This window comes from Salmo salar, chromosome 23 (assembly GCF_965601325.2).
Source record: "Salmo salar chromosome 23, fSalSal1, whole genome shotgun sequence".
Classification (NCBI taxonomy): domain Eukaryota; kingdom Metazoa; phylum Chordata; class Actinopteri; order Salmoniformes; family Salmonidae; genus Salmo; species Salmo salar.
Window position 1 is genome coordinate 52,147,349 of NC_138313.1, and position 15,152 is coordinate 52,162,500.

The 15,152-nt window shown below is 50.1% G+C and overlaps 1 protein-coding gene across 1 annotated transcript in view; it reads left to right on the top strand.

The window, feature by feature from the left end:
• Positions 1-15,152, top strand: part of dennd4a (DENN/MADD domain containing 4A) — a 136,115-nt gene that overhangs the window by 106,361 nt on the left and 14,602 nt on the right. Inside the window, exons 24-27 of the mRNA XM_082968222.1 lie at positions 2,672-2,763; positions 3,436-3,605; positions 5,072-5,876; positions 9,185-9,305. Of these exons, the coding sequence (XP_082824348.1) occupies positions 2,672-2,763; positions 3,436-3,605; positions 5,072-5,876; positions 9,185-9,305 (1,188 nt within the window). The remainder of the gene's footprint in view (positions 1-2,671; positions 2,764-3,435; positions 3,606-5,071; positions 5,877-9,184; positions 9,306-15,152) is intronic.

Below are 15,152 nucleotides of genomic sequence, written 5' to 3' on the forward strand. Positions count from 1 at the left end.
TAGTGGTGAGGCTGGGTTAGAGGAGGGTGACTTAGTGGTGGGGCTGGGTTAGAGGAGGGTGACTTAGTGGTGGGGCTGGGTTAGAGGAGGGTGACTTAGTGGTGGGGCTGGGTTAGAGGAGGGTGACTTAGTGGTGGGGCTGGGTTAGAGGAGGGTGACTTAGTGGTGGGGCTGGGTTAGAGGAGGGTGACTTAGTGATGGGGCTGGGTAAGAGGAGGGTGACTTAGTGACTTAGTGGTGGGGCTGGGTAAGAGGAGGGTGACTTAGTGACTTAGTGATGGGGCTGGGTTAGAGGAGGGTGACTTAGTGATGTAGAGTGTTGGGGCTGGGTTAGAGGAGGGTGACTTAGTGATGGGGCTGGGTTAGAGGAGGGTGACTTAGTGATGGGGCTGGGTTAGAGGAGGGTGACTTAGTGGTGGGGCTGGGTTAGAGGAGGGTGACTTAGTGGTGGGGCTGGGTTAGAGGAGGGTGACTTAGTGATGTTGCTGGGTTAGAGGAGGGTGACTTAGTGGTGGGGCTGGGTTAGAGGAGGGTGACTTAGTGTTGGGGCTGGGTTAGAGGAGGGTGACTCAGTGATGGGGCTGGGTTAGAGGAGGGTGACTTAGTGATGGGGCTGGGTTAGAGGAGGGTGACTTAGTGGTGGGGCTGGGTAAGAGGAGGATGACTTAGTGGTGGGGCTGGGTTAGAGGAGGGTGACTTAGTGATGGGGCTGGGTTAGAGGAGGGTGACTTAGTGGTGGGGCTGGGTTAGAGGAGGGTGACTTAGTGGTGGGGCTGGGTTAGAGGAGGGTGACTTAGTGGTGGGGCTGGGTTAGAGGAGGGTGACTTAGTGGTGGGGCTGGGTTAGAGGAGGGTGACTTAGTGGTGAGGCTGGGTTAGAGGAGGGTGACTTAGTGGTGGGGCTGGGTTAGAGGAGGGTGACTTAGTGGTGGGGCTGGGTTAGAGGAGGGTGACTTAGTGGTGGGGCTGGGTTAGAGGAGGGTGACTTCGTGGTGGGGCTGGGTTAGAGGAGGGTGACTTAGTGATGGGGCTGGGTTAGAGGAGGGTGACTTAGTGTTGGGGCTGGGTTAGAGGAGGGTGACTTAGTGGTGGGGCTGGGTTAGAGGAGGGTGACTTAGTGGTGGGGCTGGGTTAGAGGAGGGTGACTTAGTGGTGGGGCTGGGTTAGAGGAGGGTGACTTAGTGGTGGGGCTGGGTTAGAGGAGGGTGACTTAGTGGTGGGGCTGGGTTAGAGGAGGGTGACTTAGTGGTGAGGCTGGGTTAGAGGAGGGTGACTTAGTGGTGGGGCTGGGTTAGAGGAGGGTGACTTAGTGGTGGGGCTGGGTTAGAGGAGGGTGACTTAGTGGTGGGGCTGGGTTAGAGGAGGGTGACTTAGTGGTGGGGCTGGGTTAGAGGAGGGTGACTTAGTGGTGGGGCTGGGTTAGAGGAGGGTGACTTAGTGGTGGGGCTGGGTTAGAGGAGGGTGACTTAGTGGTGGGGCTGGGTTAGAGGAGGGTGACTTAGTGGTGAGGCTGGGTTAGAGGAGGGTGACTTAGTGGTGGGGCTGGGTTAGAGGAGGGTGACTTAGTGGTGGGGCTGGGTTAGAGGAGGGTGACTTAGTGGTGGGGCTGGGTTAGAGGAGGGTGACTTAGTGGTGGGGCTGGGTTAGAGGAGGGTGACTTAGTGGTGGGGCTGGGTTAGAGGAGGGTGACTTAGTGGTGGGGCTGGGTTAGAGGAGGGTGACTTAGTGGTGAGGCTGGGTTAGAGGAGGGTGACTTAGTGGTGGGGCTGGGTTAGAGGAGGGTGACTTAGTGGTGGGGCTGGGTTAGAGGAGGGTGACTTAGTGGTGGGGCTGGGTTAGAGGAGGGTGACTTAGTGGTGGGGCTGGGTTAGAGGAGGGTGACTTAGTGGTGGGGCTGGGTTAGAGGAGGGTGACTTAGTGGTGGGGCTGGGTTAGAGGAGGGTGACTTAGTGGTGGGGCTGGGTTAGAGGAGGGTGACTTAGTGGTGGGGCTGGGTTAGAGGAGGGTGACTTAGTGGTGGGGCTGGGTTAGAGGAGGGTGACTTAGTGGTGAGGCTGGGTTAGAGGAGGGTGACTTAGTGATGTAGAGTGTTGGGGCTGGGTGTATTTCTCTGTGTATTTCTGTTCTGAATGTGATTGGCTGATGGTAACTCTATGTATTTCTGTACTGAATGTGATTGGCTGGTGGTAACTCTATGTATTTCGTTACTGAATGTGATTGGCTGATGGTAACTCCATGTATTTCTGTACTGAATGTGATTGGCTGATGGTAACTCTATGTATTTCGTTACTGAATGTGATTGGCTGATGGTAACTCCATGTATTTCTGTACTGAATGTGATTGGCTGATGGTAACTCTATGTATTTCGTTACTGAATGTGATTGGCTGATGGTAACTCCATGTATTTCTGTACTGAATGTGATTGGCTGATGGTAACTCTATGTATTTCGTTACTGAATGTGATTGGCTGATGGTAACTCTATGTATTTCTGTACTGAATGTGATTGGCTGATGGTAACTCTATGTATTTCGTTACTGAATGTGATTGGCTGATGGTAACTCCATGTATTTCTGTACTGAATGTGATTGGCTGATGGTAACTCTATGTATTTCGTTACTGAATGTGATTGGCTGATGGTAACTCTATGTATGTCCTGTTTTATTATTCCCAGGTGGTTTGGCTCCTCCCTCTAGAGGTCCCCAGACTCCAGACTCCTCTCCTGATGCCTCCCGCTTCCACCTCCGTCACCACTACACTACCGAGGTCAGAGTTATAGACTGTTATAGACTGTTATAGCCTTTTATAGCCTGTTATAGCCTCTTCCACCAGTCACCACTACACTACCGAGGTCAGTGTTATAGCCTGTTATAGCCTCTTCCACCTCCGTCACCACTTCACTACTGAGGTCAGTGTTATAGCCTGTTATAGCCTGTTATAGCCTGTTATAGCCTCTTCCACCAGTCACCACTACACTACTGAGGTCAGTGTTATAGCCTGTTATAGCCTCGTCCACCTCCGTCACCACTTCACTACTGAGGTCAGTGTTATAGCCTGTTATAGCCTCTTCCACCTCCGTCACCACTTCACTACTGAGGTCAGTGTTATAGCCTGTTATAGCCTGTTATAGCCTGTTTTAGCCTGTTATAGCCACTTCCACCTCAGTCACCACTACACTACTGAGATCAGAGTTATAGACTGTTATAGACTGTTATAGCCTGTTATAGCCTCTTCCACCAGTCACCACTACACTACTGAGGTCAGTTATAGACTGTTATAGCCACTTCCACCAGTCACCACTTCACAACTGAGGTCAGTGTTATAGCCTGTTATAGCCTGTTATAGCCTCTTCCACCTCCGTCACCACTACACTACCGAGGTCAGTAGTTGCAATCAATCAACCGGTCAGTCAGTGAACTGGGTGTGGTATGTCTGTAGGTGTTGATGTGCAGCTGCAGTCGCTGTAAGACATGTGACTGCCTGGTGTATGATGAAGAGATCATGGCAGGATGGACGGCCGAGGACTCCAACCTCAACACCACCTGTCCCTTCTGTGGCTCTTCCTTCCTGCCCTTCCTTACTGTGCACATCAGGGACCTGAGACGCAGGTGATGACACACTACGACACACACACACACACACACTACGACACACACACACACACACACTACGACACACACACACACACACACTACGACACACACACACACACACTACGACACACACACACACACACTACGACACACACACACACACTACGACACACACACACACACACACACTACGACACACACACACACACACTACGACACACACACACATGCACACTACGACACACACACACACACACATGCACACTACGACACACACACACACACACACACACTACGACACACACACACACTACGACACACACACACACACACTACGACACACACACACACTACGACACACACACACACACACACACGCACACACACACACTACGACACACACACACACACACACACACACACACACACACACTACGACACACACACACACTACGACACACACACACACACACACACACACTACGACACACACACACACACACACACACACACACACACACACACACTACGACACACACACACACACACACACACACACACACCACTACGACACACACACACACACACACACACTACGACACACACACACATTACGACACACACACACACACTACGACACACACACACACACACACTACGACACACACACACACACACTACGACACACACACACACTACGACACACACACACACACACACACACACACACACACACACACACACACACACACACACACACACACACACTACGACACACACACACACTACGACACACACACACACACACACTACGACACACACACACACACACTCACACACACACACACACACACACACACGCACTACGACACACACACGCACACACTACGACACACACACACACACTACGACACACACACACACTACGACACACACACACACACACTACGACACACACACGCTATGACACACACACACACGCACACTACGACACACACACACACACACACACACACACACACACACACACACACACGCACACTACGACACACACACACACACACACACACACACACACACACACACACACACACACACTACAACACACACACACACTACGACAGTAGTCCAGGGTGGTGTGACAAGGTACAGAATGGCAGGTAGGCTCAGGGTCAGGGCAGGCAGAATGGTCAAAAAACGGGAAAACTAGATATACCGGGACTCGAGAAAGACTGGAGGCACGGGGAAAAACGCTGGTAGGCTTGGCGATACACAACGAATTGGCAACAGACAAATAGAGAACGCAGGTATAAGTACACAGGGGATGATGGGAAAGATGGGCGACACCTGGAGAGGGGGTGGAGACAAGCATAAAGGTCAGGTTAAACAGATCAGGGTGTGACAAAAAAAAGTATTTTAACTTAAGTACTTTCCACCAATGATCCACACAACTCAGATCCCGTACATGTTTGTCTCTTTAGGACCAGTGACGAGAGTCACCAACCTTTAGTAGAGGACTCTGAGGGTGTAGCTGGAGCACTGATACCCCAGTCAGCCACAGCTCCAGCAGAGGAGCGACAGGACTCTGAGGGTGTAGCTGGAGCACTGATACCCCAGTCAGCCACAGCTCCAGCAGAGGAGCGACAGGACTCTGAGGGTGTAGCTGGAGCACTGATACCCCAGTCAGCCACAGGTCCAGCAGAGGAGCGACAGGACTCTGAGGGTGTAGCTGGAGCACTGATACCCCAGTCAGCCACAGCTCCAGCAGAGGAGCGACAGGACTCTGAGGGTGTAGCTGGAGCACTGATACCCCAGTCAGCCACAGCTCCAGCAGAGGAGCGACAGGACTCTGAGGGTGTAGCTGGAGCACTGATACCCCAGTCAGCCACAGCTCCAGCAGAGGAGCGACAGGACTCTGAGGGTGCATCTGGGTGTCCACAGGACCTTGTCCCAGGCCCAACTTCAGATCCAAACTCTCCCCCACCTCCAGCCTCTCCCCCATCCCCTGCCTCGACTACAACTTGTAGTTCTCCAACCCCAACCCCATCTCCTTCTCCACCAGCCCCAGTGACGGTCCCTTACCTGAGTCCCTTGGTTCTGTGGAAAGAGCTCGAGTCTCTGCTGGGTAATGAAGGCGACCAGGTGATCAGTTCTCCCAGCATCGTGGACCAGCACCCTATCGTATTCTGGAACCTGGTGTGGTACTACCGAAGACTGGAACTCCCTTCTCACCTGCCCGGTCTCATACTGACCTCACAGCACTGCAGCCAGGGACACGTACTACAGGTAGGTACACTGCACTGAACGTACCTGTTCATTACACTACACTAGACTGGACGTACCTGTTCATTACACTAGACTGGACGTACCTGTTCATTACACTACACTACACTGAACGTACCTGTTCATTACACTACACTGGACGTACCTGTTCATTACACTAGACTGGACGTACCTGATCATTACACTACACTACACTGAACGTACCTGTTCATTACACTAGACTGGACGTACCTGTTCATTACACTACACTACACTGAACGTACCTGTTCATTACACTAGACTGGACGTACCTGTTCATTACACTAGACTGGACGTACCTGTTCATTACACTAGACTGGACGTACCTGTTCATTACACTAGACTGGACGTACCTGTTCATTACACTAGACTGGACGTACCTGTTCATTACACTAGACTGGACGTACCTGTTCATTACACTAGACTGGACGTACCTGTTCATTACACTAGACTGAACGTACCTGTTCATTACACTAGACTGGACGTACCTGTTCATTACACTACACTGAACGTACCTGTTCATTACACTACACTGAACGTACCTGTTCATTACACTAGACTGGACGTACCTGTTCATTACACTAGACTGGACGTACCTGTTCATTACACTACACTACACTGAACGTACCTGTTCATTACACTAGACTGGACGTACCTGTTCATTACACTAGACTGGACGTACCTGTTCATTACACTAGACTGGACGTACCTGTTCATTACACTAGACTGGACGTACCTGATCATTACACTAGACTGGACGTACCTGTTCATTACACTAGACTGGACGTACCTGTTCATTACACTAGACTGGACGTACCTGTTCATTACACTAGACTGGACGTACCTGTTCATTACACTAGACTGAACGTACCTGTTCATTACACTAGACTGGACGTACCTGTTCATTACACTACACTGAACGTACCTGTTCATTACACTAGACTGGACGTACCTGTTCATTACACTAGACTGGACGTACCTGTTCATTACACTACACTACACTGAACGTACCTGTTCATTACACTAGACTGGACGTACCTGTTCATTACACTAGACTGGACGTACCTGTTCATTACACTAGACTGGACGTACCTGTTCATTACACTAGACTGGACGTACCTGTTCATTACACTAGACTGGACGTACCTGTTCATTACACTACACTACACTGAACGTACCTGTTCATTACACTACACTGAACGTACCTGTTCATTACACTAGACTGGACGTACCTGTTCATTACACTAGACTGGACGTACCTGATCATTACACTGCACTGAACGTACCTGTACGTTATTTATACATTGTCCCTTTAAACAGGGACCTAGGGCGTTTGTTGTTGTTCCTAGGGCGTTTGTTGTTGTTCCTAGGGCGTTTGTTGTTGTTCCTAGGGCGTTTGTTGTTGTTCCTAGGGCGTTTGTTGTTGTTCCTAGGGCGTTTGTTGTTGTTCCTAGGGCGTTTGTTGTTGTTCCTAGGGCGTTTGTTGTTGTTCCTAGGGCGTTTGTTGTTGGACCTAGGGCGTTTGTTGTTGTCACGGTTGTCGTAGGAAGAAGCGGACCAAAGTGCAGCGTGTGTGTCGTTCCACATTTTATTTACTCTGTGAAACTATGCAATACATAAATAAACTGAATGACAAAACAACAAACCGTGACGCAGAGGTGAAACATACACTAACTCACAAATAATCTCCCACAAAACCCAGGTGGAAAAAAAACCTACTTAAGTATGATCTCCAATTAGAGACAACGAGGACCAGCTGCCTCTAATTGGAGATCATCCCAAACAAACCCAACATAGAAATATAAAATTAGAACCTGAACATAGAAATACAAAACATAGAAAAACACCCCCTGTCACGCCCTGACCTACTCTACCATAGAAAATAACATCTTACTATGGTCAGGACATGACAGTTGTTGATCTTAGGGCGTTTGTTGTTGTTGTTCCTAGGGCGTTTGTTGTTGTTGTTCCTAGGGCGTTTGTTGTTGTTGATCCTAGGGCGTTTGTTGTTGTTGTTCCTAGGGCGTTTGTTGTTGTTGTTCCTAGGGCGTTTGTTGTTGTTGTTGTTCCTAGGGCGTTTGTTGTTGTTGATCCTAGGGCGTTTGTTGTTGTTGTTCCTAGGGCGTTTGTTGTTGTTGATCCTAGGGCGTTTGTTGTTGTTGTTCCTAGGGCGTTTGTTGTTGTTGTTCCTAGGGCGTTTGTTGTTGTTGTTGTTCCTAGGGCATTTGTTGTTGTTCCTAGGGTGTTTGTTGTTGTTGATCCTAAGGCGTTTGTTGTTGTTGTTCCTAGGGCGTTTGTTGTTGTTGTTCCTAGGGCGTTTGTTGTTGTTGTTCCTAGGGCGTTTGTTGTTGTTGTTCCTAGGGCGTTTGTTGTTGTTGTTCCTAGGGCGTTTGTTGTTGTTCCTAGGGTGTTTGTTGTTGTTGATCCTAGGGCGTTTTTTGTTGTTGTTCCTAGGGCGTTTGTTGTTGTTGTTCCTAGGGCGTTTGTTGTTGTTGATCCTAGGGCGTTTGTTGTTGTTGTTCCTAGGGCGTTTGTTGTTGTTGTTCCTAGGGCGTTTGTTGTTGTTGTTCCTAGGGCGTTTGTTGTTGTTGTTCCTAGGGCGTTTGTTGTTGTTGTTCCTAGGGCGTTTGTTGTTGTTGATCCTAGGGCGTTTGTTGTTGTTGTTCCTAGGGCATTTGTTGTTGTTCCTAGGGTGTTTGTTGTTGTTGATCCTAGGGTGTTTGTTGTTGTTGTTCCTAGGGCGTTTGTTGTTGTTGTTCCTAGGGCGTTTGTTGTTGTTGTTCCTAGGGCGTTTGTTGTTGTTGTTCCTAGGGCGTTTGTTGTTGTTGTTCCTAGGGCGTTTGTTGTTGTTGTTCCTAGGGCGTTTGTTGTTGTTGTTCCTAGGGCGTTTGTTGTTGTTGATCCTAGGGCGTTTGTTGTTGTTGTTCCTAGGGCGTTTGTTGTTGTTGTTCCTAGGGCGTTTGTTGTTGTTGTTCCTAGGGCGTTTGTTGTTGTTGTTCCTAGGGCGTTTGTTGTTGTTGTTCCTAGGGCGTTTGTTGTTGTTGTTCCTAGGGCGTTTGTTGTTGTTGTTCCTAGGGCGTTTGTTGTTGTTGTTCCTAGGGCGTTTGTTGTTGTTGATCCTAGGGCGTTTGTTGTTGTTGTTGTTCCTCAGGTGACTTACAGAACAGGTATGAGTTGTCTTTTACATGGTCCTTCAAGCCGGATCCGAGCAGTTGTCATCGAAACAGAAAAGAGAGAAAGTGATTTTTGTGTTCTCTTTCTAACGTTGTCCCATGCTCTCTCTCTCCTGTCAGGTCCCAGCCCAGAGTGTGTCTTCAGAGGACAGTAAACATGTCCTGGTCCGCATCCTGTGGGACAACCCGTCACTACACCAGGACTCTGTCCAGGCCCTGTACATGCTCTGGCACGCACACTGTAAGTCATCACAATTGATCGGTTTTATAAAGTGATTTTCCAAACTTTGTAATAAATGTGATGAAATCACTGCTCTCTGTCAATGATGGGACCTCCCTACTTTTCGGTACATTGCTGTTCCCTCTAGTCTTGGGAACTGTGACAGTAATAGGAGACATGGTAAGTGGGTATATTACTTCCTGTTCCTGTAGCAGATCTGTGAAACTCCCTCCTCCGCCTGAATTGTTGATCGTTGAAGAAGGCCTTTTTCCAACAGCGTGAGGGGTTAAAATGCCCCTGGAGGAAGTCGTGTGATTGAGTAGTCTCAGTATGAGGCGAATCAGGCAGAAATGGTACTGGCTAAGCAAGACACGTGACTTTCTTTACATTCCTGTCCCTGTCCCTGTCTCTCTGTAGAGTCTAACCCCTCCTGTCTCTCTGTAGAGTCTAACCCCTCCTGTCTCTCTGTAGAGTCTAAACCCCTCCTGTCTCTCTGTAGAGTCTAACCCCTCCTGTCTCTCTGTAGAGTCTCCTGTCTCTCTGTAGAGTCTAACCCCTCCTGTCTCTCTGTAGAGTCTAACCCCTCCTGTCTCTCTGTAGAGTCTAACCCCTCCTGTCTCTCTGTAGAGTCTAACCCCTCCTGTCTCTCTGTAGAGTCTCCCTCCTGTCCCTGTCTCTCTGTAGAGTCTAACCCCTCCTGTCTCTCTGTAGAGTCTAACCCCTCCTGTCTCTCTGTAGAGTCTAACCCCTCCTGTCTCTCTGTAGAGTCTAACCCCTCCTGTCTCTCTGTAGAGTCTCCTGTCTCTCTGTAGAGTCTAACCCCTCCTGTCTCTCTGTAGAGTCTAACCCCTCCTGTCTCTCTGTAGAGTCTAACCCCTCCTGTCTCTCTGTAGAGTCTAACCCCTCCTGTCTCTCTGTAGAGTCTAACCCCTCCTGTCTCTCTGTAGAGTCTAACCCCTCCTGTCTCTCTGTAGAGTCTAACCCCTCCTGTCTCTCTGTAGAGTCTAACCCCTCCTGTCTCTCTGTAGAGTCTAACCCCTCCTGTCTCTCTGTAGAGTCTAACCCCTCCTGTCTCTCTGTAGAGTCTCCTGTCTCTCTGTAGAGTCTAACCCCTCCTGTCTCTCTGTAGAGTCTAACCCCTCCTGTCTCTCTGTAGAGTCTAACCCCTCCTGTCTCTCTGTAGAGTCTAACCCCTCCTGTCTCTCTGTAGAGTCTCCTGTCTCTCTGTAGAGTCTAACCCCTCCTGTCTCTCTGTAGAGTCTAACCCCTCCTGTCTCTCTGTAGAGTCTAACCCCTCCTGTCTCTCTGTAGAGTCTAACCCCTCCTGTCTCTCTGTAGAGTCTAACCCCTCCTGTCTCTCTGTAGAGTCTAACCCCTCCTGTCTCTCTGTAGAGTCTAACCCCTCCTGTCTCTCTGTAGAGTCTCCTGTCTCTCTGTAGAGTCTAACCCCTCCTGTCTCTCTGTAGAGTCTAACCCCTCCTGTCTCTCTGTAGAGTCTAACCCCATCCTGTCTCTCTGTAGAGTCTAACCCCTCCTGTCTCTCTGTAGAGTCTAACCCCTCCTGTCTCTCTGTAGAGTCTAACCCCTCCTGTCTCTCTGTAGAGTCTAACCCCTCCTGTCCCTGTCTCTCTGTAGAGTCTAACCCCTCCTGTCTCTCTGTAGAGTCTAACCCCTCCTGTCTCTCTGTAGAGTCTAACCCCTCCTGTCTCTCTGTAGAGTCTAACCCCTCCTGTCTCTCTGTAGAGTCTAACCCCGTCCTGTCTCTCTGTAGAGTCTAACCCCTCCTGTCTCTCTGTAGAGTCTAACCCCTCCTGTCTCTCTGTAGAGTCTAACCCCTCCTGTCTCTCTGTAGAGTCTAACCCCCTCCTGTCTCTCTGTAGAGTCTCCTGTCTCTCTGTAGAGTCTAACCCCCTCCTGTCTCTCTGTAGAGTCTAACCCCTCCTGTCTCTCTGTAGAGTCTAACCCCTCCTGTCTCTCTGTAGAGTCTAACCCCTCCTGTCTCTCTGTAGAGTCTAACCCCTCCTGTCTCTCTGTAGAGTCTCCTGTCTCTCTGTAGAGTCTCCTGTCTCTCTGTAGAGTCTCCTGTCTCTCTGTAGAGTCTAACCCCTCCTGTCTCTCTGTAGAGTTTCCTGTCTCTCTGTAGAGTCTAACCCCTCCTGTCTCTCTGTAGAGTCTACCCTCCTGTCTCTCTGTAGAGTCTAAACCCTCCTGTCTCTCTGTAGAGTCTAACCCCTCCTGTCTCTCTGTAGAGTCTCCTGTCTCTCTGTAGAGTCTAACCCCTCCTGTCTCTCTGTAGAGTCTCCTGTCTCTCTGTAGAGTCTAACCCCATCCTGTCTCTCTGTAGAGTCTAACCCCATCCTGTCTCTCTGTAGAGTCTAACCCCATCCTGTCTCTCTGTAGAGTCTCCTGTCTCTCTGTAGAGTCTAACCCCTCCTGTCTCTCTGTAGAGTCTAACACGTCCTGTCTCTCTGTAGAGTCTAACCCCTCCTGTCTCTCTGTAGAGTCTAACCCCTCCTGTCTCTCTGTAGAGTCTCCTGTCTCTCTGTAGAGTCTAACCCCTCCTGTCTCTCTGTAGAGTCTCCTGTCTCTCTGTAGAGTCTCCTGTCTCTCTGTAGAGTCTAACCCCTCCTGTCTCTCTGTAGAGTCTAACCCCTCCTGTCTCTCTGTAGAGTCTCCTGTCTCTCTGTAGAGTCTAAACCCTCCTGTCTCTCTGTAGAGTCTAACCCCTCCTGTCTCTCTGTAGAGTCTAACCCCATCCTGTCTCTCTGTAGAGTCTAACCCCTCCTGTCTCTCTGTAGAGTCTAACCCCTCCTGTCTCTCTGTAGAGTCTCCTGTCTCTCTGTAGAGTCTCCTGTCTCTCTGTAGAGTCTAACCCCTCCTGTCTCTCTGTAGAGTCTAACCCCTCCTGTCTCTCTGTAGAGTCTAACCCCGTCCTGTCTCTCTGTAGAGTCTCCTGTCTCTCTGTAGAGTCTAACCCGTCCTGTCTCTCTGTAGAGTCTAACCCCTCCTGTCTCTCTGTAGAGTCTAACCCCCTCCTGTCTCTCTGTAGAGTCTAACCCCTCCTGTCTCTCTGTAGAGTCTAACCCCTCCTGTCTCTCTGTAGAGTCTAACCCCCTCCTGTCTCTCTGTAGAGTCTCCTGTCTCTCTGTAGAGTCTAACCCCCTCCTGTCTCTCTGTAGAGTCTAACCCCTCCTGTCTCTCTGTAGAGTCTAACCCCTCCTGTCTCTCTGTAGAGTCTAACCCCTCCTGTCTCTCTGTAGAGTCTAACCCCTCCTGTCTCTCTGTAGAGTCTAACCCCTCCTGTCTCTCTGTAGAGTTTCCTGTCTCTCTGTAGAGTCTAACCCCTCCTGTCTCTCTGTAGAGTCTCCTGTCTCTCTGTAGAGTCTAAACCCTCCTGTCTCTCTGTAGAGTCTAACCCCTCCTGTCTCTCTGTAGAGTCTCCTGTCTCTCTGTAGAGTCTAACCCCTCCTGTCTCTCTGTAGAGTCTAACCCCTCCTGTCTCTCTGTAGAGTCTAACCCCTCCTGTCTCTCTGTAGAGTCTAACCCCATCCTGTCTCTCTGTAGAGTCTAACCCCCTCCTGTCTCTCTGTAGAGTCTAACCCCTCCTGTCTCTCTGTAGAGTCTAACCCCTCCTGTCTCTCTGTAGAGTCTAACCCCTCCTGTCTCTCTGTAGAGTCTCCTGTCTCTCTGTAGAGTCTAACCCCTCCTGTCTCTCTGTAGAGTCTCCTGTCTCTCTGTAGAGTCTCCTGTCTCTCTGTAGAGTCTAACCCCTCCTGTCTCTCTGTAGAGTCTAACCCCTCCTGTCTCTCTGTAGAGTCTCCTGTCTCTCTGTAGAGTCTAAACCCTCCTGTCTCAATGTAGAGTCTAACCCCTCCTGTCTCTCTGTAGAGTCTAACCCCATCCTGTCTCTCTGTAGAGTCTAACCCCTCCTGTCTCTCTGTAGAGTCTAACCCCTCCTGTCTCTCTGTAGAGTCTCCTGTCTCTCTGTAGAGTCTCCTGTCTCTCTGTAGAGTCTAACCCCTCCTGTCTCTCTGTAGAGTCTAACCCCTCCTGTCTCTCTGTAGAGTCTAACCCCGTCCTGTCTCTCTGTAGAGTCTCCTGTCTCTCTGTAGAGTCTAACCCGTCCTGTCTCTCTGTAGAGTCTAACCCCTCCTGTCTCTCTGTAGAGTCTAACCCCCTCCTGTCTCTCTGTAGAGTCTAACCCCTCCTGTCTCTCTGTAGAGTCTAACCCCTCCTGTCTCTCTGTAGAGTCTCCTGTCTCTCTGTAGAGTCTAACCCCCTCCTGTCTCTCTGTAGAGTCTAACCCCTCCTGTCTCTCTGTAGAGTCTAACCCCTCCTGTCTCTCTGTAGAGTCTAACCCCTCCTGTCTCTCTGTAGAGTCTAACCCCTCCTGTCTCTCTGTAGAGTCTAACCCCCTCCTGTCTCTCTGTAGAGTCTAACCCCTCCTGTCTCTCTGTAGAGTCTAACCCCTCCTGTCTCTCTGTAGAGTCTAACCCCCTCCTGTCTCTCTGTAGAGTCTCCTGTCTCTCTGTAGAGTCTAACCCCTCCTGTCTCTCTGTAGAGTCTAACCCCTCCTGTCTCTCTGTAGAGTCTAACCCCTCCTGTCTCTCTGTAGAGTCTAACCCCTCCTGTCTCTCTGTAGAGTCTAACCCCTCCTGTCTCTCTGTAGAGTCTAACCCCTCCTGTCTCTCTGTAGAGTCTCCTGTCTCTCTGTAGAGTCTCCTGTCTCTCTGTAGAGTCTCCTGTCTCTCTGTAGAGTCTAACCCCTCCTGTCTCTCTGTAGAGTCTTCCTGTCTCTCTGTAGAGTCTAACCCCTCCTGTCTCTCTGTAGAGTCTCCTGTCTCTCTGTAGAGTCTAAACCCTCCTGTCTCTCTGTAGAGTCTAACCCCTCCTGTCTCTCTGTAGAGTCTCCTGTCTCTCTGTAGAGTCTAACCCCTCCTGTCTCTCTGTAGAGTCTAACCCCTCCTGTCTCTCTGTAGAGTCTAACCCCTCCTGTCTCTCTGTAGAGTCTCCTGTCTCTCTGTAGAGTCTAACCCCTCCTGTCTCTCTGTAGAGTCTAACCCCTCCTGTCTCTCTGTAGAGTCTAACCCCTCCTGTCTCTCTGTAGAGTCTCCTGTCTCTCTGTAGAGTCTAACCCCTCCTGTCTCTCTGTAGAGTCTCCTGTCTCTCTGTAGAGTCTAACCCCTCCTGTCTCTCTGTAGAGTCTAACCCCATCCTGTCTCTCTGTAGAGTCTAACCCCTCCTGTCTCTCTGTAGAGTCTCCTGTCTCTCTGTAGAGTCTCCTGTCTCTCTGTAGAGTCTAACCCCTCCTGTCTCTCTGTAGAGTCTAACCCCTCCTGTCTCTCTGTAGAGTCTCCTGTCTCTCTGTAGAGTCTAAACCCTCCTGTCTCTCTGTAGAGTCTAACCCCTCCTGTCTCTCTGTAGAGTCTAACCCCATCCTGTCTCTCTGTAGAGTCTAACCCCTCCTGTCTCTCTGTAGAGTCTAACCCCTCCTGTCTCTCTGTAGAGTCTCCTGTCTCTCTGTAGAGTCTCCTGTCTCTCTGTAGAGTCTAACCCCTCCTGTCTCTCTGTAGAGTCTAACCCCTCCTGTCTCTCTGTAGAGTCTAACCCCGTCCTGTCTCTCTGTAGAGTCTCCTGTCTCTCTGTAGAGTCTAACCCGTCCTGTCTCTCTGTAGAGTCTAACCCCTCCTGTCTCTCTGTAGAGTCTAACCCCCTCCTGTCTCTCTGTAGAGTCTAACCCCTCCTGTCTCTCTGTAGAGTCTAACCCCTCCTGTCTCTCTGTAGAGTCTAACCCCCTCCTGTCTCTCTGTAGAGTCTCCTGTCTCTCTGTAGAGTCTAACCCCCTCCTGTCTCTCTGTAGAGTCTAAC